General features: G+C 29.1%; 1 protein-coding gene across 1 annotated transcript in view; it reads right to left on the bottom strand.

Moving 5' to 3' along the window:
• Positions 1–1,394: 1,394 nt before the first annotated feature.
• LOC123298575 (G-protein coupled receptor Mth2-like) overlaps positions 1,395–23,093 on the bottom strand; it is a 38,384-nt gene continuing 16,685 nt past the window's right edge. The window contains exons 2-8 of the mRNA XM_044880630.1: positions 13,803–14,038; positions 5,643–5,875; positions 4,374–4,559; positions 4,223–4,301; positions 3,754–3,935; positions 3,485–3,680; positions 1,395–2,418 (exon numbers count right to left, since the gene is read on the bottom strand). Coding sequence (XP_044736565.1) covers positions 2,154–2,418; positions 3,485–3,680; positions 3,754–3,935; positions 4,223–4,301; positions 4,374–4,559; positions 5,643–5,875; positions 13,803–13,894 — 1,233 coding nt within the window. The 5' untranslated portion in view covers positions 13,895–14,038 and the 3' untranslated portion in view covers positions 1,395–2,153. The remainder of the gene's footprint in view (positions 2,419–3,484; positions 3,681–3,753; positions 3,936–4,222; positions 4,302–4,373; positions 4,560–5,642; positions 5,876–13,802; positions 14,039–23,093) is intronic.

Genomic DNA, 23,093 nt, shown 5'->3' with positions numbered 1-23,093 from the left:
TTTATTTCCCCGAATCGAAGTAGTTCTAGTTTACACAGTCTAAGTCTGTAGTAGTAAAGTACTACAGCTTTGCCTCAGAACGCACTGGATATAAACATAATTATTTTTGTTAATAGAGTTTTATTTGTCGTGGGTCAAATATAATTGTATCAAATTATTTTGAATGATGTTTACTCATGAAAGAATGTTTAACTTAATTTCTTATCGTCAACTCGATTATCTGATTCCTATTCAGGGTAGTTAGATTAGGAAAAGTATATTTTTAAGCAATTTTTAGTACTGCTTAAATTGCAAGTAGAAAAGTAGTAAAGTAATTCTAATTATGATCGAATTTTTCAAAAGTTCTTTATGTTAACCTTTACTCTTATTAATAAAATGATTAAAATAAATAATGTCCTTGGTTTTATTTTACCAATATTTGAAATTTTTAGTGTGAGATATTTAATAAATTTAGGCTCGTACGTACTTACGACTCATTTGTCACTTTTTGGTAGCGACCAACAAGTCACTGCATACGAAAAATATATTTAGTTAACATTGTAGACATTTAGATTTTAATTTAGATTGCATGAAAATAAATTTACTTTGTGTTTTATACATATTTTTAGAGCATGACCTAATTGCGATTTAAAAGTGAATTTTTTTGTATTAAAATAAAGTATCAATTTTTGAATCAGGTAGATATAAGTTAATAGTAAAAATTAATAGTATAGGAAGCTAATTACAGCAATAAATATTTCAATTTTAATTAACATATCTCCGGTTAATTAAGAAAAAACACTGAACTTTTCTATTTTGCACCTGTTTCATGTATTTTGTAATAGTACAGGTGACGGTATAAATGTCGATCCTCACCCATTTGATAACCAGATGAGACATATTTTATATGAAAAATAAAATATTTTATTGATTTATGTATGAACAGGTAAATCGATGTAACTACACCGACCTGCTAACTAATCAAAACTGATATTAGAAGAAAAATAGATGAATTACGAAAAAATCGTTGAGTAGCCATGTAACACTTTTCGATAGACAAGGTATCATAGGCGTGTTTATCAATGAATAACATTTCATAAAAAATATTTCTCATCTGGTTATCAGATGAGTGAAGATCGACCTTATACCGTCTCTTAGACTCTAATCCAATTAAAACTTTTCGCATATTATGGGTAACTATCAATTTATCTTTGTAGATGTTTATTTAAAATTATATTCAGCGCAATTAAACTAATTGTACGATTTTGACCTTAGCTTTGAATATTCTTAAATAAAATTACTTATTTTGAATATAATATACATTATGATTCGACTAAAACGTTTTCTAGGTTTTAATATTATTACAAAAATTAATAAATTAAGTCTTTCAATTAATATTATTTTAATGTCATAAAAAAGCAAATAAATAATTTTAAAAAAGTTAACTAATATACAAACAGACTAGTTTAACTTACAATTATTAGGATTTTGTAGATTTTACGTGACGTATTGGGTCAAATCGGGATATAGATAACTGAAATGGCTAATTATCAGTTAACGCACCCTTAAATGTCATGGCGGTGTAATATGATGTCATAAAGAAATATAGGAGAGAAATAAACTTTTACATAGGGCTTCATGAGTTGATATGTTAAGATTGAAAAATTTACTCATTTAAAAAATTTGAATGGAATGTTTGTTAGAAAATTTGTAAAAATTGAGTAAAGATTACCCATATACTTTTACTTCTTTTGTTTGTTTGAGAAGGAAGGAATGGCTGAAATTTGTGACCTAATAAATTCGAATTTTTTAAAACGTATAAAAAGGATCAACGTTATAAATAGGGCTTTTCATTTAAAAAATGATTCTTTTTTGTTTCGGACAGATGTCAATCAAGTAAAGACATATCACATACCTTCTATCTTTGCCTAAGAGCGCTGTTTGATAAAGATAAAATATATTAGATTTTCTTTAGTTGGATAGTTTTTTGACATCTGTCCGAAACAAAAGCAAATCGATGAAATGGCCTATATTTTACTGACATGTGAGTGTGACGTATGTAAAAATAAAATATAAATATACTGATATGGCACTGCTTGACAGCAACTAAATATAACATATATTTTCTAAATTTGAGATCTGTTATAGTGTTGGACCCAATCAATAAATTTTGATTATGGACCAAAGTGTTGTAATTCTGAATCGGATGATGCAGGACTATCAGATGCAGACATACCACATAATGCACGAATTCTACGCATTACTATTTTACGTACTGGTCTTTGCAATACAAATATACAAAATACTAGCACACCTTGTAATGCATTTATTACATCAAATACAGTCCAAATACCAAAAGAACCATCCACAAGCCATGATACAACTTCCATACTCCAATTTAAACCCATTACAACAAATAACAGAAAACATAAACGGAATCTAAAAAAAAGTGAGATGTTAGATTCAATTTAATACATAACTAAATCACTTAAAAATATGTATACCACGACGCAAAAATATAAAGAGGACACTTAATAATATTTCTATTTTGTGACTGTTTGGTGGATTTTGGGAAGTCTTGCTGTATACGTCTTTATATAATTTAAAAGTCTTCAAGACAGAGGTTCCGGACCCGCCAAATCGATAAATTAAACTTGTTGAATAGTATACTGTATACAAAGATACAGCAGGCGGTTTATAAATTGGTCTAAGAAACAGAGGCTGGCAGATTTTCGGTATTTTAACAAATCATATACTTCGTTAAAAATTCATCATTTCTTTTCTTATATCTAGCTTGCAAGATATCTCATTAGCCTGACCGATCGTTCCAACTTTGTTTCTACCGTATAGTGTATCAGAGACTATATCGTGCATCATAATGATTACATTTTTTAGGCTTTCATAAGTGTCTACCATGTCTTTGGAAGCGTCATAGTTGATTGTCATTACTATTCAAGTGGCAGCTTCATTATTATAACGTTAAAATCACTTTGATAGACTAGAGTTTCTCTATAGGAACCACCGATTAGACCAATCAGCACCCATCTGATGTATAGTAGGTATTGGAAAAACCGTTAATATATCAGCTACTGGCTTTTAAACTATAACTCTATAACCTATACGGCACTTATAGATATGACTAACGTTAGCTTGTTAAGTAATATGTTTGCATATTTTTTAATATTCTTTAGATCGATGCATATACATGAAGGATTATATATCTGAGCGGAAATCGAACCCAAAACTTCTAGCCTTCTGCACGTGACAGCGGTACATTTCGTAATAATACGATTGATATTTGTGAAAATAGAGGTTTTTTTCTCAGAATGACCACCGAATAGTGATATTACAAACCTTCTGTTCCTGCAAACCATGTCAATTGACACTGTAGATTGTATAAAGGAACAGCAGGTATACAGAAACGTATAATTTCGTCACAGGTTAGCTTATCGTATTATATTGGCACAAAAAAATACCAGTTATGTATACACTTGCGATTACTTACAGTTTTTTATATTTCAACCATCTACTCTTCATATCGAGAATTGTAACGAATTCATTAGTTTCTGAAATATCAACAACAGTTCTTGTATCTTGCACTGTCGATGCCAACTTTTTTGCAGTGAAAATAAATAGGACACCATTTACACAAATTATAAAACCAATTGGAGCATAAAAGTATGGAAGTGCTGCTTGGTCAGCTATAGAAAAAAAATTAAATTAAGAATACAGGATCGATTTTTGATCTCCAAAAAAATTAAATAAATTACGTACAATTAAACCAGCAAACATCCATGCCAAAACGTGGTTTAATATATGTAGATGGTACTGCTGGATGTAAATCCATAATTAAAGAAAATAGTAGTAATAAAGTAGGTAATCCCCAAGCATATAGAGAATACCAAATAAAGTAACGTTTTTCTTGATCTGCAGTGGTTCCACTTCTTAAATGCATCCTAAAACAATTTAGAAATTCTTTATCTTTGATGTTATAATGAATGAAAATTCTACCTGGAAATATTTGAATTAATTGATGGAAAAACAACCATCGTATACAGAATATTCGAATTTTGCTGTGATATTATCCACAATGGGAGTAACCTTTTTTGAAATTAGAAGTGTTACAGCTGTTCGGCGACTGTAATCACCGTTATAGCTGTAGCACTTTCATTAACGAAAAAGTTTAATCCCGTTGTCGATACGATCACAGTTGGGGCTTAATAATTAGTGTAGGTATACTTACGTAACATTTAACCAGTTATCAAAACACATTACATTTAACCAAAAGAAACAGGCAACAAATGAAAATTGTATAATAAATGCTGCAAAGAATAAAAAAGAAAGAATAATTACCAACTTTAATATAAGATAAAATAGAATTAATTTTGATTTACCTACTGCAATACACGCATCTTTTGGGAATGTTTCTCCTGTTAATTGTACTAAAGCTAATGCAAAAAATGCCACTGCCAAACAGAGTACATGACACGCTAAACTTTTACCATGAAGATTATTTAATTCCGGAATTGCAGTATACACAATAAATGTAGCGATTAAAAATGGAACTGATATTAATAATCCTGAAACGAAAACATCGATTAGAATTAATTTCCTTTCCTTTGAAGCAAATACAGCTTTGAAAACTTGATGATTAAGCAATGGAATATAGTCAAAGATGTAACATATTAAGAAAAATGAAATAAACCGCTAAAACTTGGTAGAATGAGTTTCTTAGGTGTCAAATATCATTCGTTAACCATGAGTTAGTTGCGTAAATGTTTCTATTTATTAATAAACAATAAATTTTTAATTAACGGCCCATGTAAAAGTTCAAATTAATAAGTAGGCAATTTGTATTACGTATAAGTTATACAAGTTGCCTATTTATTAATTTTTAAGCCAACTTTTACATGGTCTGTTTCATTTAATTAACAATTTATTGTTTAATAATAAATAGAAACATAAGCGCAACTGACTCATGATTTACGAATGATATTTGACAGCTAAGAAACATATTCCACCAGGTTTTAGTAAAAAGTGAACATTTTATTTTATTTTCCTTTATTTGCCGATTTTTTTAACATCTTTTACTGTACTAATGTATTATAGGCACGAATCTTGTACATATCCATTCTTTAGTAACCAATTTCCTACATTTCAGGGATTTCGTTTTTTGGTAATAAAGCTAGATTGCCTCCATTTTAGGTGCAGTTGTTTTAATTTCGCATTGCGCTGGTATTTGTGGGCCGTTTTGCTTCAGATTTCACACTCTGTTTTTAAAGATAATGCAGGATATCTTAATTTTGTACATATCACTGGGCTCCAAATATCAGTGGTACAGCTGCTTTTATAAAACTGTTTTTCCAATGTAGGCAATCTGAGTTCGTATGAGAGCGGTGTAATCAACAAATAAGTACACTTTTAAAATTGAAGGCTAATCTCGTCATTAACACGAGAGTCAAACGATTTTTACCAAAGTTGCTAATGAAATTTAGGAAAGTGGGTGGCAAGACGACACTAGATATGAAAGATACCCCTGATAAAAAAATCCAACCCGTACGGGTTTTGTATATACAATTTCATCACAAGTACCATAGCTTAATCACGAAGTGCAAGTTCGTAACGTTCCGAGCTCCGATAACAAGCAAAGAAAAGAAACATACCTATTGCATAAAATAAAACTTTTGTTTGTCCATTTGGTGTTTCTGCTATGGACGGCTCAAAACACATGAATGGTGTAATAATTGGTGTGTCAGAATTTCTTTGATAATAATATTCTAAACAAAATTGATCTAGTCCAAAAAGGGTTGTGCCATCATTAAGTGGAACCAATACTTGACCATTATCAAAAATATAATGTTCATCAGCTGAATCCTCTTTCGGGTCCAAAGGATACCTGAAATTTTGAAAAATTTACAAATTTAGTTCGTTATACATAAGGCGTAAATTAATCTCAAATATTTCTAATTGCAAGTAATAAACCAGAGTTTAAAAATATATTCATGCAAAACTACGGCTTTTATTACCTGTCACCATTTTCACTATTGCTAATAGCGGATTAGATCCAAAATGAGTAAGCAAGGAATAAAAACAAATTATTTTTTAATTTTATAAATAAATTATTACAGAATCCTATATCAAATTTAAAAAAAGTATTTGGTTTAACAGGTTAAATAATGAAATTAGTGTAAATTTTTCATTAACCACGGTAAAAGCTATAATTGTTTACCTAAAAAATTCCTGTTTGAATTATTTGGTTTATTTATATTTTGTTTTGAAGATTTCAAAAATATAAAACTTTATTATCTTCTGAATTGTTAATTTTAGCTATCCCTTGCTTAGCAGAATCAATTGTCACAGAAAATCAAGATCACCATTGCAGTTGTTGTAGCTGAGAACACATTACAGTAGAACAACTCTATCTCCAAGAAAATGCCGAGTCGAGTTAATGAGTTTTCCTAACAAGTAGTTCGAGATACAGAAGATTTACTTGCTGAAATTTCGACTTAAAAGGCGCGATTATATTTTACTAACTACAACGTCATTTTATTTTACTAACTTCGACTTACGGAGTCTGCCTTTTAAAATTTGAGTTACAGAGAATAAATATGTATTATCAATACCTCGCAGGAATTGAGTATTCAGCGGAAGGGGATGACATTTTTTTCGACTTACTGAGGATTGCGACTTAACGAAGTTCGAGTTATCGAGATTCCACTGTATAAAAATTCCATAAGTGTATTTGCGTTTTCATCAGATTCTGTTTTATCTGTGTGCTAAGCCTCCTCCACACTCTCGCAAAGTAGCACGAAATTGAACGAGGAACGAGAACATGAAGGTGGTACTTACATCACAAGGACCACTTCCACGTTCTATTTTCTTCTCGCCTGTCTTTTCCTCGCCTTGTCCGATTTCGTTTGAAAAGGCGGATTTTTGTCCAACGTTAAAGGCAACACGAGGTATCCACGCGAGTTTCATCTCCACATTCGCGATCACTTGTATAGTTCAATTCAAAAGTTTTGTTTTGGAACATAGATCGCACCAGCTGTTGGAGGAACTAAACGATTGCGGATGTCTTCATGAAATCTGGAGAGGTGGTAAGCCTACCTCGAGAGTGTGGTTAGGGCGGGGGGCTAGACGTTTTTATAAGAGTTTTGTATAAGAAATTCGTACAGCGCATGTTTTCAGCCTAAATCTGACAAATTTGACCTAAATCTGTGAAACTGCATACCTACATATATTTGTATGCAGTCGATATATTTAACTGCATACAGTTATCTCCCGATTAAGTGCATTAGACCGCACTAGAGGACCAAAACTCATTCAAGTGAGAAGTAGCCGGGTAGTTACCTAGCTATATACGTTTTTATAATATTGAAGGTTGTATAACTTCCGTTTCATACAACCAAATTTAATAAATGTGTAACATAATTTAATTTAATTAATTTTAATCAAATCCCCCTTTTAAAATAAATACTTTAATTTTCAATATTGTATATAAAATAATCATACTATTATTAATTGTGTTAATTTGTACAAATAGACCGCCGCGCCATTCGATAAATTGATCACGATTTTGTTTTCTCTTAACTAAACAGAAGTGGGTTTTACAGATTTGTTTTTAAACATAATCCATAAAGATAAATTAACGGCGAAAAGAAGCAATTGTAATTGTAATAGTTTTTTATTTGCCTAAAAGGAGCAGAAAAGAGTAATTTCGAAACAATCTACAAAATTTCGAATTTGTCCGCTGGTTTTTTCAAATTTATTCGAAAACAATGCATTTTAGAGAAAAATTTCAGTTCATAGTTGTAGTCATAGTTGTAAAGCGTTTTGTACCTGAGAGCCCCCAATTTAATCAACCCCTGCCTTTGTAACATAAATATGCCTAGATAACAACTTTATCTACCGAATTTCAGTTCATTTGAGCTAAAGAAAGCTTCTGGGAATGCTCATAAGTGGCAGGAAACAAATATATATGTTTATTTCTCGCTTATATCAGACATTTCCAAGAATCTAGAAATTGTGTTCTGGGGGTTATGAAACAAATCTCCACCCCTCCCCGTTGACCATCGATACAGAGCATAAATCTATGTTTTTGGCAAAATATGTAGATATACGAGATATACAAGGTAGGGTGCGTCATTTTAGTGCGTTAGACAAAAATTATTGAGTTTAAAGGGGGCACTTATATCGGACATTTCCAAGAATCTAGAAATTGTGTTCTGGGGGTTATGAAACAAAACTACACCCCTCCCCGTTGACCATCGATACAGAGCATAAGTCTATGTTTTTGGGAAAATATGTAGATATACGAGATGTACAAGGTAAGGTGCGTAAATAAAAATTATTGAGTTTAAAGGGGGCATCTTTTTCTGGCATATAATTAGACCTAGGCCTTTGATGTCATTTAATAGTCAACTCAAGTTCCCAACCGATAAGAAATAGAGGAACACTTAGATTACAGATTTGAAATTTATAGAGAGCACCAAGAAGAATTTTTGAGATACAAAAATTTTTGATTCTTTACTTTAGATTAGAGAGTTTTTGTTACTAATATGCTACTAAGTTAAACGCAAATTTTTTAAATGTTACTTTCGCATTCTAGACATCCTAATATGTAAAGCGATATGGCAAAATTTTCAATTCCATTTTCGAGATGAAAATAATAACTTCCTTCGAGGAAGGTAATAAATACAAAATATATGGAAATGTTTAAGTGATTTACGTAAGATAAATACGTAATAAGAAGAATACTGAGGAAATCCTTTTAATAGACAATACGGATTTTACAGACATTAAGTGTGGGATTTAAATGACAAAATACCCACTATTTCATTTCATTCATAAAAAAACTTACGTATGATAATCATACTGATATTAAATGTATAAATATATAAATAAACACTATTTTCAAGGTAAACAACATTTTTATGCGGGTTCTAACTACTTTGGTTACGTATAATTAAATTTCCGTCTTTTGTATTTAATTAAAGATTTTAATCATTTCAAAATTTTTGATTCGGGCTTCATAACATTAATTTTCTTGAATATCATATGACTTTATTCACTACATACCTTATGAACTATAAGTAACAAGTGAAAAGAAACAATTGATTGAGTTAATTGTTGAAATACCAACGTCCTGAGTACGCTGTAAAAATTTCAACCAGATATCTTTTTTCGTTTTTGAGTTATCGTGTTCACAGACTGACGGGCAACCTGAAATGGACTACTTAGGTGATTTTATGAACACATATCCCCAAATTTTGTTCGTAGTATCAATATTTTTAAGCGTTACATACTTGGGATTAAACAATTAGTATACCTTGATATATATTACATATATGCATGGTATAAAATGGGAATACTGTAAAGTGTTCTAATCAAGCCCGGGGAAAATTTTTATTGCTTTACCACCATCTTTCCCTAATTTTTGTTTCCGATGTTATAAAAGATAGAAGGTTGCATCCTAATTTCATCATGTATTCTACCTCGTACTCATATACGCTGCCCTAATTTGGTCGAACGTTGCACCTTCGCAGCTTCCAAAAATTTCAAAATTGTGTTTTTGGGCGACTTTGAAAGTACCCCTACGATGTCCGGTTGAAAATCTCCATAGAAAAACTGGGAACCCCATAATTCGAACTTTCATCTAAACCATTTCTAAATCCTTTTTCCAACCATCTTGCAGAAATTGTTTGGAGATCAACCAACGAGGCCAATGTGATCCGCGTACGTCGTTCTTTAAGAAAAGATACCGCATGCCACATTATGTCGATTACAACTGATTCGGTGTAATTGTAATTATTATTCTTTAAGGTTTGCTTTTTAGGGAAGTCTTATCCACCCAACTTAGGTTAAGTTTCGATATCAATAGTTTTTTATATAAGATTTTTCCATTTAATTAACGATGTAACATGTTTATATATTTCGATGTATTTAATTAATAAGACGATGCATAATGTATTATAGGTAAAGTTTAGGCCAGAGACTATAGTGTTTTATGACGAATTGTATTTTATAACATTGTAAACTGTTTGTCAATAAAGAAATTTTACTATAATTGATTGATTTTAATATAATTGAATGAATAAAACCTTAGAATAAAACAATCTATTGAATCAGAAAGTTTTTAATCAAGTCCTAGCAAGCTATAAAAATTATCGACTTTTATTTTGTTTCACACAAAGATTGTGCAACTTTTATAATATGATTCTGATGAAGGCGGAAAGTTTTTTTTAGAAAGATCTCTGGCAATTTCTATGGAAGCTGTGAAGCAAGAGAAAGATTAAAAAAACAATATTATTAAAACTATAAATTTTGTTGTCTGTAAAAAAGAGTATTATTGAGTTATTAACGGGTTTACGTCTTGTAAGTAATATGATGTGTGAAATAGATCTACTATTATGATTTATATACAAGTCATTGATCTATTCTATAAAATAAAAATAATGAATAAGAAAAAAATTTAATTAGTTGTCTGCATGGATTTCTTATTATGCCATAGTATTTCTGATGAAAAATATTATTCAATTTCATGGCTATATATTACGTAGGTAGGTGTAACTTATTTAATTTAAATTTTTATAAATAGATATAATTTTTTCGAAGAATTGGTATTTTTGGATACTTTTGTCATGGTACGGATATATTACGAACTTTTCGGACGGATGTAGGTATAGTACCAGTGGCGGATCCACCCATATGGGCATGATGGACACGCCCACCACCTAAGCATAATAAGCTCAAAAACGAACTCAAGTAAAATGAGGTCTATTCACCTGTAGGTATTTTTCCAGGCGACCAAGACATTCATTACATCCGGCAGGATTTGAGCTACTGTTGGTAGTACGTTATTTGGTATACTTTCTCGCTCTCCTGATACTCTTCTTTTCATATAAACTCTCAAGAAGAAGTTGTAGGTTACTAGAACCCAGATGCGGATTATTAGTAAGGCAAACTAGGCACGTGTCTAAGGGCGCACGGTTGCAAAGGGACGTGAACTTGGAAGTTCTTAAACAAAGAGTTAGTTATTATATTTGTATATATTATTATTATATTTGTATAGGTATGTTTTGATTTAAAAGAAGTAAGAGCCCATTTGGGACACCCTCAGTTTTTGATAAGATAAAAGAAACTAATGAATTTCTTATTAGTAGCGTTGAACCGCGAACAAACTTTGATTTTTTCTTAAGGAATAAATGAAGTACATGTACGAAAATCGATGTTGTCAGTTTCAAACGTGATTGATACACTGTCGATACTAATACAAACGATATATACCTAGAAACTGGGTACATGCCAAAATGCACCTATCTATTAGTATTAAATAACATTTTTATTGATTAAAAATCTACCCTTCAATGTTAAATGATTAAACTATTAATTAAAATATATTAAAACGCATTGTTTTTTTTCTCAGTAAAACTTTCATTAGCCTTGTCTTATTTTAATATTTCTTTTTTAAGAAATGTGATTTTTTTTGTTATAATTTTGCATTGAACTTTTTAATTTTCTTAGTACACACCAAAGTCATGTAATAATTTCTGATTATACATCAATGTGTGTCAGACAGAACACAATAATTACATTGTTATTTAAATGAGGATGTAAATTAGTTCGCTGGGTTACATGTAAAAAGACTTTTTATTATGGTATTATTATGTAAAATCTTCGTGCCACCATCTGAGTTTTTTGTAGACGGATATTAAGTATTTTTAACAATATCTAACTACCAAATTCAACTTCCTATATTCGCAGGACTGTATTTATTTGGCGCCGGGGTGTGATAAAAACCTGCGCTCGAAGGTGATCGTTTATTTAAACTTTAAGAGAAAATACTTGAATTATTTTGCAGAAAAACAGCTGAAGATAAATTCCACGTAATTAATTGAGAAATTTTTTTATTCAACCTTCAAATGTATAAAATTTTATTTGATGTGTTGGTTTTTTTAACGTGGTTTCAGCTTGATCTCTACTACAATAACTTTTTATCAAGTGTTTTGTTTTGACAGTAACATCAATTATATTAATTATGTTTGTCAAGTTTAGAGTTTTAAACTAATGTTTTCTACCAGTTATTAGGATGTAGAAGTATTTATTGCTTTTTCCACTAAGAATAAATCGGTTGGATAAAAGTTTCCAATGATTAATCATGAAATGTAAATAACAAAACATAAAATTATTTTTTATAAAGAATAAGGATTATTATTATTTTTAGAAAATAATTTTAGTAAAATTATGCATCCAGTCACGTGACAGCAAACACCAATCAGATGTATTGTGAAAGGATTACGTCACGCCATGCTGATAACTTTCAAAAATGAACATACAAAAATGATTGTATGCAAAGCGTGATGTCATTCAAGACGCCATGACACTGTTTTCGAAATAAATCTGAATTGGTTTTTGAAAATATGAATAATTATATTCAATAATAAATTTACAAAAATTTATAATTTCTTGACACTATGCCCATATCAAGACAATACTTCAACTAACTACATTAGTGGCTATTTTCACTTGGTTCTATATCTTATTAAAACATATAATGTATTAAGGTGTAATCCTTGACGAAACTGTTGACAATTAACGAAGATCGAATACTTCAGCTTTCCTTTATATAATACTTATTTTAATAAGTAGTATATAAAAGCTTTAATGTAGTTATGTAATCAAATATGTTACAATAACGAATTGTACTTGTCAATTTTTGATAGCAATTTATTTTAAATATGCTGACAAGTTCAAATCAATCAGATAAATCAATAATATTAAATATAATATACAAGTATGTCATGTACGATTAAAATAAACTTCAACCAATAATTTTTTTAAATATTTATTATTATTGAAAGTAATTTTAATAATTTTTATTTTATTGAAATATAAAACTAAATTTATATCTATCAATTTAAGATAAATGTAAATTTTTCAGTTCAAACAATGAATAGACCTTTTCCTTCTAAATTTACGATTCACTTTTGTTTCGGACTAAATGATTTATAACCAATATGATTAAATGAATCAGCCCGAAAATATAAACTCTGCACTTCCGTTTCAACAAATATTATAAAATAGAACATTTTTTTGTTTTTGAGCTTTATTTTCCGATAATTGAGCTATTGTTTTGGGACGGATGGGACAATTTCGCTAATTATTTTTTGCTGTGTCAATTATTGTCAGGAGAAGCTTTGTATGAAAGAAAAAAATTTAGGAAGTTGGGCGGAACATTAAAAAATTTAAAGAAAAATCTTAAATGCAATAAATGGTGGAAACGCATATAAATAATGCATTAAATTACACCTTTCTATGAAATATGTATTTATTTGCGCTCCCACCATATTTATCTAGAATTTTGAACAGGTATTTGAATAGTATTGAAGTATTATTTATTATTATTCAGGTATTGTGAATAGGTATTTATTAGATCTATATGCGACTACAGTCAGCTCCACTGCCGAAGGTTTCAGCTAGGACTATCCAAGAGATAAATTTGTGTTTAGCGGGCGGGCTTGCAGATAAATGAAATGTAAAAGCAGGCTGATCAATAGTGTAGCGGAACATTAAATAAGTTCAACGGTTCATCTAGTAAAATGTATTATCAACTGTATTTGTTTTAATAAGAATTTTTCTGATTGTAATTCTTAAAATTGGGTTCTTTTGAAATATTTTTGGTTTAAAATTCAATCAATATATTTTGAGTCAATATTAGGCAGAAATGAGTAGAACCTTGGTAGTAATTTAAATGTTTTAAATTTGAAGGTAGCATGCAGATAATAAATTTATTTAACATTAAAACTATTTTGCAATTTACTTACTTGCCATAGGCACAGGGATTTCCCACAACAACATTCAAATATGTATAATTATCAATCTGTCGAAATCCAGTTTCATTTCTTCGATATAACATTGGCGAAAATTCAAAATTATCTTCGTCTTTATTAATACTAACACATTGTGCTCGTTCCGAATTTTTTGGTATTTCTAATCGTTCATTTATATCACAACATTTTGGTACTAAATATTTTCTTTCTATGTTATATGTATTTTTTAGCTGAAACAAACAAAAATTTTTCAATTATTAAATTTTCTTCTATAGACCTATATATTTATGAAGTATCAGAAATTATTATCAGAAAATCCGACAAGCATTGGAAAGAATTCGCGTTGAATTATAGTGTCTTGTAATGATCACGATAAAAATAATTTCGAAACGCATTTATTACTTCTATATAATTTATTTTACTTGTAGACTGCCAGATCGTGACAGAAAAACTTTATCAATTTTTAACAGTCGGTTAATGAAAGAGGACATACAGGTTGGTCCATTTTATGACTAATAGCTCGTTTTTTTCTGGTTAACCAATAAAAAAATAACTTAAACAAAAGGTGCAGAGTTTGATGGGGGACATCATGTTCTGACATCAGGTTGGATCTAGTTCTCCCGGTTGCTTTAATAGTCAATTTAGATCCTAAAAGGTAAGAGAAAGATCACTTTAAATTAGACTTGATCCTGATAAAAAAACGAACATTTTTTCGAAAATCGCTACCTTTCGGAAAAATATGTCACTATTGCACTTAATCGAAAGAAAACAGGCTAGAAATAGAAAAATGGTTTAGCCAAAAGTTGCCAAGGGCAATAGAGGACATTCGTCTTATTTTTTAATACGCATAATTAATTACAAAACAAAATTTTTTTTCCTATAACTAATATTAGTATGATTCATCTTTTTTTAAAAATATGAAATATTTAGAAAAATAATTATTATAAATTTTATTTTCTACGATTTTATTATTATAACCATTAAATTTTGCTAATATTAATGGGGAAATTTACAAAATTGCAAAGAATAAAGACCGATTATAGAATATTTCCAATGAGGCTCTAACGCCGTAATTACGGAACGCGCTGTAGGTGTATTTCTAAATTGGATGCACGAATTATTTATTATGTAACTATAAAATTTAATTGTTTCATAATAATGATAAGAGTTTTTACAGTCATGACCTTGACAAAAAACTAAAAACTCGTGAGCCACTGAACTCCTCTACTAAAGTCATATTTTCTCCTCATCAATTGAAGGGAGAAGGTTGATGTTTAAAGCCATAAAAACATTGAAAAAGCGGATTTTCTCCTTGGAATACCTTTCCCTTCATTAAAGATGTATGATTTAAAACCGACATTTCTCAAACCACATAAATTGTAAATGGATTATAAAACGGATTTATAACACAACCCTATCCTTCTCCCTTGACCTTCGTAAGGGCACAAGTAAAATAAAATATAATTTCTTTTAAATAAAGTAAAACAAAAATCAAGTTGTTAAAACTATAATTAATAAATAAAAATCTGAAATTTAAATTAAACAGTAAACTCATTTTCGAATCATAAATCTTGCAACTAATATTTTTTAACTTTCGTGCCAAGTTATGTTTTTATATTACCAACAAGTAATATATTTTTATATTACGTAGCATTTTCCTGGTTGAATTTTCATGTTTATTATACATCAAAATAATAATATTTACCACACACACAGATCTTTATTAAACTAGATATCAAACTTCCATTCCTTCTCTGTTTAACTAGATATCAAGATTCTACAATAAATTGGGTGGACATTTTATTAAGCAATCGAAGTTATGCTTTCTATACACTTTCAGTTGACTTAGCAGTGTAATGCACGTTTAACTGAATGATTAATAGAGATGGTGGTTTTGGATCAAAATCAAGTTTGGACCAAGACTCCACATTCTTGAGACCTATTAGAGCTAGGTTAATTTTGATTTTCGATTTTTTGATAACACAGGCAAATTTTATCCGATCTTATTGGAACTCTTTTTGAAACCTACTAATTTTGGGTCATTCTTTTCAGCTGTGATGTCAATTTTTTTCGCTAGCTATCACTAATATGCTTAATTCTGGAACCAGGACTCCGCATTCTTGAAACCTATTAGAGCTAGGTTAATTTTGATCTCAAATTTGAAAAGTATGACCCAAATTTAGTAGAATTACATACTTGGTTTATCAAAATTCGATAAAATTTGGATGTGATAGAGCAAAATAAAAATTTTTGGATTCTGATGACGTCATTAAGTTAAAAAATTCGTTTTTTTGATAACACAGGCAAATTTTATCCGATCTTATTGGAACTTTTTTTGAAACCTACTAATTTTTGGTCGTTCTTTTCAGCTGTGATGTCAATTTTTCGCTGGCTATCACTAATATGCTTAATTCTGGGACCAGGACTCCGCATTCTTGAAACCTATTAGAGCTAGGCTAATTTTGATCTCAAATTTGAAACGTACGACCCAAATTTAGTAGAATTACATACTTGGTTTATCAAAATTCGATAAAATTTGGATGTGATAGAGCAAAATAAAATTTTTTGGATTCTGATGACGTCATTAAGTTAAAAAATTCGATTTTTTGATAACACAGGCAAATTTTATCCGATCTTATTGGAACTTTTTTTGAAACCTACTAATTTTGGGTCATTCTTTTCAGCTGTGATGTCAATTTTTCGCTAGCTATCACTAATATGCTTAATTTCGGGACCAAGTCTCCACATTCTTGAAACCTATTAGAGCTAGGTTAATTTTGATCTCAAATTTGAAAAGTATGGCCGAAATTTAGTAGAATTACATACTTGGTTTATCCAAATTGGATAAAATTTGGATGTGATAGAGCAAAATTAATTTTTTTGAATTCTGATGACGTCATAAAGTTAAAAAATTCGATTTTTTTGATAACACATACAGATTTGATCGTTGACCGTTCTTATTGAAATTTTTTTTGAAATCCACCAATTTAGTTTTAAAACCATCTACAATACTCTATTATTAGGATAAATTCATATAGAAATACGAAATTCGGTTTAAGGCTATTTTAAGAGCTGTAACTGCGAAGCGAATGGTTTTTAGAGGTTTTTGCCTATTTTGACTTTTGATCAGGATATGCTAATATTCAAGAAATTTTCTGTCAAAATGTGTAGGTGTAGTTTTATTATGATAGATTGGTTTTGTTTTAACATCTATGACCATTCCCAATACGTATATGCAAAATTAATTATTTTGTAGGTTATAGTAGACTCCACTCCTATAGTTTTTATTTATTTTTCTTATCATTATAGCTAACTAACCACACAGCCTAGTAGCTACCTGTGCTATTCAAGCAGCTTTCGGTGAGTATATGTATTTAATTATTATCTGATTCAAAAGAAAATTATATACACAATGAAAAACTATTGATTTTTTGAAATAATAAAGTTTTATAACGTAAACAATAAAGTTTTATTTTTTTATAACGCCCAAAAATTGTTAAATAAATGTCGCGTTGCGTTTGGCTATAAGTTCTAAAGAGTTTTATTATTATTTTTTATTTTACATTGTAAAAAAAATCAATATTTGTTGATTTTCGCATTTTTTGAAATGAAATACACATTTTATATTTTTACAGAGGTGAGAAAAGTTGGCAGAGGAGATGCTTCCCATACATTTTTTAATATCGACAACTTTTTTTTTTCTGATGCCTACTTCTGAAGGATAAATACTCTTCTAGAAGTTAGTGTGTGGCTTAATTATGATTAGTTTATCAACTATTTTATCTACGAAAATTCGTTTTTCTTACACTTACTTTTTAATCGCACGCACAAGCTTCACTTTAACGGATATCCGTTTTTTATTACCTATTCTAATAGTAAGTATATAAGTGAATAATAAATTTAAAAATCAAGCGACTGACTTACAAGAATTTTCGTAGATAAAAAAAAATGATAAAAAAAGTTGATGGATAAAGCGGAGGAGATTATTTATCATATCAATGAAAATTATGCTAATGGGCACCGGAATTAAAACCTTTCTCCAACCCTCTTTATGAGTTCAGAAACCGTGTCATATTTACAGGAATATAATGTTTATAAAAATCATACAACTATGTACCTATTAATGGTAAAAAAAAAATTGAAATTTTTACTAATTAATAATTCAAGTGAAAAAGAAAACAAATAAAATACCTGAAATGAAAATAAAAAATTCATTTGACAAACCGTTATATCATTCCTACTGATATAAGCTCTGGCAACGTCACATAAAAGTTGATTTTCTAAAGAGGTATGTATAGTGCGCCTGGCAACCAAAAGGGGTTACGCTAACTGTACTTACTAGGGTGAAGCTTTTCTCTACAGATGAAAATTTATTTCAAAATCCTAATTATATTACTTTTACCAATATAAATGTGAATTTACCAGATTTTGTCCTAATAATTAAAAAAAACAACTATTTTAATCATTTTACAAAGGCTACAATTTTATATGATTTCGTTTTATAATCAAAGAATGTTATTTTAATTTGCTCGCCAGGTTATTGTAATAGCGCGTTAGTTAACGCAACCGGTCCAAGTGCGAGACATACTTCATCCTTATCCAATTTCAATAAGATAATAAATATCAGAAAATATGACCATCTCAAAATTAAGTCTCGAAAACGTTGCCAGTTCTCGGATACATTAACTGTGGGATAGTTATCGATTGAACTACATTTTTGAAAACAATTCATTTTAAATAGTAAATAATCGATTTGTTTTCAATTTGTTATAAAATTAATACATCAATTTTCAAATAAATAACTAGTAAGGAGTACAATTTTTATATTTTCGTAGATATTTATTACAAGATGGGTAATTCTCCGCCAATACTTCCTCCAAGAAAGACTCATTAGCTCCGAGCGAGGAAAATGTGAGGCAATATGTTTCTCATTTCTAAAAATGTGTGATTCTTTTTGAATAGAGATTTGCTAATGCTCTTCTATCTGTAGTTATCTGAGACACGCTGTATAAATTATTTATTTCTTATTCTTATACGAAATACGAAAAAGAATTAGATATTTCCAATAAAACGAATTATGCAAATTTGATGGTTATTTTTTGGCAAAGTTTTGTTAAAAAATTTCTAAATGTAAATATTTCTTACATTAAACAATAGTACATGTCGATCTTTGTAATGCTATAAACTTATTTGTTATTATATACAAATCAATTAAAGTATCAATTAATTTTGTAAAAATGCCAAATATTTTAAATATAATAGTGAAATATATAAATACGTTTATTTATAGAGACTACATTAAACAGTTTTCTATTTATAAGTATAGAAAAGTATAAAATTCATGCAAAAATTTGATGTAAAACACTCGCATTTACGGAGGTCCTTTCGCCGCTAAAGTTAATTACAAAATATTCGATTACTGGGAAAAATAATTTGTTTATAATAGTTTAAGTCTTTATCTATCGTATAGTAAAGTTTCGATCATACTTTACCGTGTAAATTTTTCAGAAAGATTTTCAAAAATGTTAACATTTATTGGCACTCTTACGAGAAAGTAAGACCCTACAAACTTGTTTTGAATTATACTATCAGTAGTTTTTCGAAATATTCAAGTTTCTGTTTTGCACTGAAAATTTACCGTGTAATTTATTGAGAAATAAATATTAAACTGGAAAAAAGTACTAGTAGGAAAATTTGTCCTTAAGGCAGCAAGTAAATACTTTGATTTAATACAGTATTTTCTTACTCTACTTTAATTTTTAAGAAGTCCAATATTTATTTTATTGAATTAGGGAGGTCCTTTTGCCGCCAATGTTAATAAAAAAAATGCTAATTTACTTCCAGCCAGTGAAAGGACTTAGGATCTTAGCCATAAAACAATATGAAATTATAATATAATCTATCTAATAAATATTAATAATCTTATGCTGGGTAACTCAATCTATGTTAACTTGATCAAACTAAGATAGGGTTAAATTAAAACTTGTTTAGTTAACACGGCAAAACACGTAAAAACAAATTTCTGATTTTTAAAGTTAAGAAAAATTGTTTCAATCAAAATTTGACGTGGTCCTTTATTTTAAAATAATTATTATTAACACTTCTAATTAATAATTGTATGAATAATCAGTGGATGAGTAAAAAAATAAACAATAATGCATTCTTGTTGCATCTGGATCATGGTGAGACTCAAAATTAAAAATAGACTAATAAAATCTATGATATGTACCAATTCTTAAAACACCCACAATAATTAATAGTTAAATAATGACTATTTAAATATTAAAGTAATAAATTTATTATGTGTTAATATATTCATATACCTACTAAAATTAACATCAATATATATTTATTATATTCAGTTAAATATTATAAAATATATTTACATAAATTACCTACAACTTTTAAAAATAACTGAATGTGGTTTGTACGGAATTTATGTAGACATAATGTAAAAAAAAACATCTTTCTTCATTTGATAAAATGTTAATTTTAACACATCAATATTTTCAATTTTTATACCATGCATGTATATGAAATATACCAAGGTATACTTAAGTCCCAAGTTTGTAACGCTTAAAAATATTGATGCTATGAACAAAATTTTGGTAAAGGTGTTCATAAAATCACCTAATTAGTCCATTTCCGGTTGTTGTTTATATCTGTCGTCTGTCTGTCCGTGTGTCATCACGATAACTCATAAACGAAAAGAGATATCAGGTTGAAATTTTTATAGCGTGCTCAGGACGTAAAAAGTGAGGTCGAGTTCGTAAATGAGAAACATAGATCAATTGGATCTTGGGAACCAACCATCTTGTAACCTGTTAGGGATATAACAAAAGTTTAAATGTAAAAGATGTACCTTATAAAAAAATAAACAACTTTTGTTTGAAACATCTTTTCGTAAACATCACTGTTTATCCGTGAGGGCGCAAATTGTATAGTATGTATTATTTAGGAATATCATTTAAAAAAACGGTGGAAAAATATTTTGTGAAGACAATCCAACTAAAATTCAGAGGCCGAAAACGTGGAGAGAAAAAATATACCGTGAATTTTCGATCACTCAACCTTCATTTCATTTTATTCCCATTTCATTAAAATTGCCCGTCTGTGGTAGCCGCTCAACAATTATGTTTTCTATATTTAATGAGTGATAAAAATAGAAAAATTTTAATAAATACATATACAACACAAAAGTATGTTTTTCGGACATTTACATTTATGTGTTATTCCACTTAATTTTTTCTAGGAAATTGCATGACTTTCATTATAAGTAGAATTGTAATGTTATCAAAGAACAAATTCCCATATCATGCAATTGAAATGAACATTGGTTTTAACTATTAAATAGAATTGTTTTTACTATATAATAATAATTACCTAAAACAATAATCAACCACAGAGTTACCTATTCCAGTAGTAGTCAGAGGTGGATTAAGAAATTTTGCGCCCATAGACAGATTTAAAAATTAGCCTCTCCCGTATTGAAAAGGTATCAAAAAAGAATTTATTTTAGTTTTTTAGTTTCGAATTTTTTATTTCTTTGAATCAGTAAAATCGTAGAAGTTGTTCGTGGAAGTTCTCCGGCACGAGCTATCGTTGATGTTAAATAAGAACGTAAATGGATAAATACATCAAAAAAGCACTTTTCTAAATTACAATATCGTTACTAACACAATTGTTCTATTCTGAACTTCTTCCGTGTTCAAATTTTACAATTTACTGTAAACAGCAACAATTGTACACAAATTTTACAATTTACTGTACAATTCTGGCCTCTTTTGAAGTTCAACCACAAGTCTGTCTATGATTATTAAATATACTGTCACTTTATCAGATAATGAAGAAGTAATCTACTGTGAGCTTTCTGTTCCGTATTCTCTTTGTGTCCTTTTCATAAATTCGTTAGCTATTAAGAGTTCCAAAGATTGCTCTTTATTTTTATAAAAATTTTCCCTTTCTGCAGAAATTAGGTATATGAATTAAATTGTCATACATTTGAATAACTCTACAAATGTCAATATCAACGGACTGTAATTTTTTGCGTACTTATACTTACAGAATTAATTTTATGTATGCTTAAGGTAGTACGAGCACCAAGGTAAGTTTAGACATGTGGTTGAAACTATTTGTACCTTATTTTCAACTTTGATGATGAATTTTGTTACAACTTTATTAATGTAGACGAAAAATAAGAATAAAATTTTTCGATATCTGGCTTGGTTTTCGAAATATCGAAAGCTAAATAATTAAACAAAATTGTCAATTTTCGATATTTTGAAAATTACTCCAGATATCGAAAAATTGTATTCTTACTTTTCATATTACCCATATTGTCAAGTTAGAACATAATTCACCATCAAAATTGAAAATATGTTTCTTTTTTTAAATTTGTGTCTTCACTACCGTGGTCATACATCCTTAATTAGTCGGGCACAAAGGATTTTTTTTTGTCAATAATTTATTAAGATGTTAACTTTAATTTAAATAGTTTTTTTTTTTCCACCGACTAGTTTTGGGGAAATCTATGAAAAACATATCATCCATCTACCGTTTTCCATAAGATCAATGTTAAATATGCCTGATTTTGAAGACATTTATTTATTTAAATAATCGTGCAACCCTCCACTCCCCTAAAATTTTCACAATTGATTTAGACTTAGTCCAACCTCATATTTAAAAAAAAAATAAAGCCTTTTATCCATAATTACCCTGGCGCTTGTACATTCTTAAAAACTTTCACGCACGTGACTCTTTGTAACTCTACGCCTGTAGGCACGTGCCTGCTTTGCCTTATGGATAATCCACCTCTGACATCAGTTCGGATAGTAGTATATAGGTATATATTTATTTCTTTGTGAACATTCACCTATATTATTAAGTATATACCTACGTAGTACCTATATTTAAATAATATTGCATAAAATCATTTTTATTATTTCCTTGCATTCATAATTTTTAAATTATGGTAAAGCATGAGGCTGAATTGAAACAAATATAAACTATTCAATTGTTTTCTAAGAAACGGTTCGAAATTTATTTCTTCTTCAGTTTCTTGAAAATATAATCAAATTTTATAAAATACTTGAAATTGCATTCCTTTTATTGAAAAATAAAAAAATTACCACTTTATAATAAAATGGAAACATAAGTAGGACCTTAGGTATTATATCTTTTAAATATTTTATAATTTAATTTATTGTCGTGTCAACTTATTTTATAATTATAAGTATTTAAGAGCCCCTCTTTGGAACTACAAGCATGAGAAACTTAACAGCCCAA

Source organism: Chrysoperla carnea, chromosome 4, assembly GCF_905475395.1.
Source record: "Chrysoperla carnea chromosome 4, inChrCarn1.1, whole genome shotgun sequence".
Taxonomy (NCBI): Eukaryota; Metazoa; Arthropoda; class Insecta; order Neuroptera; family Chrysopidae; genus Chrysoperla; species Chrysoperla carnea.
The sequence above is the reverse complement of the archived record's forward strand: the minus strand, read 5'-3'. Positions and strand labels throughout refer to the sequence as shown.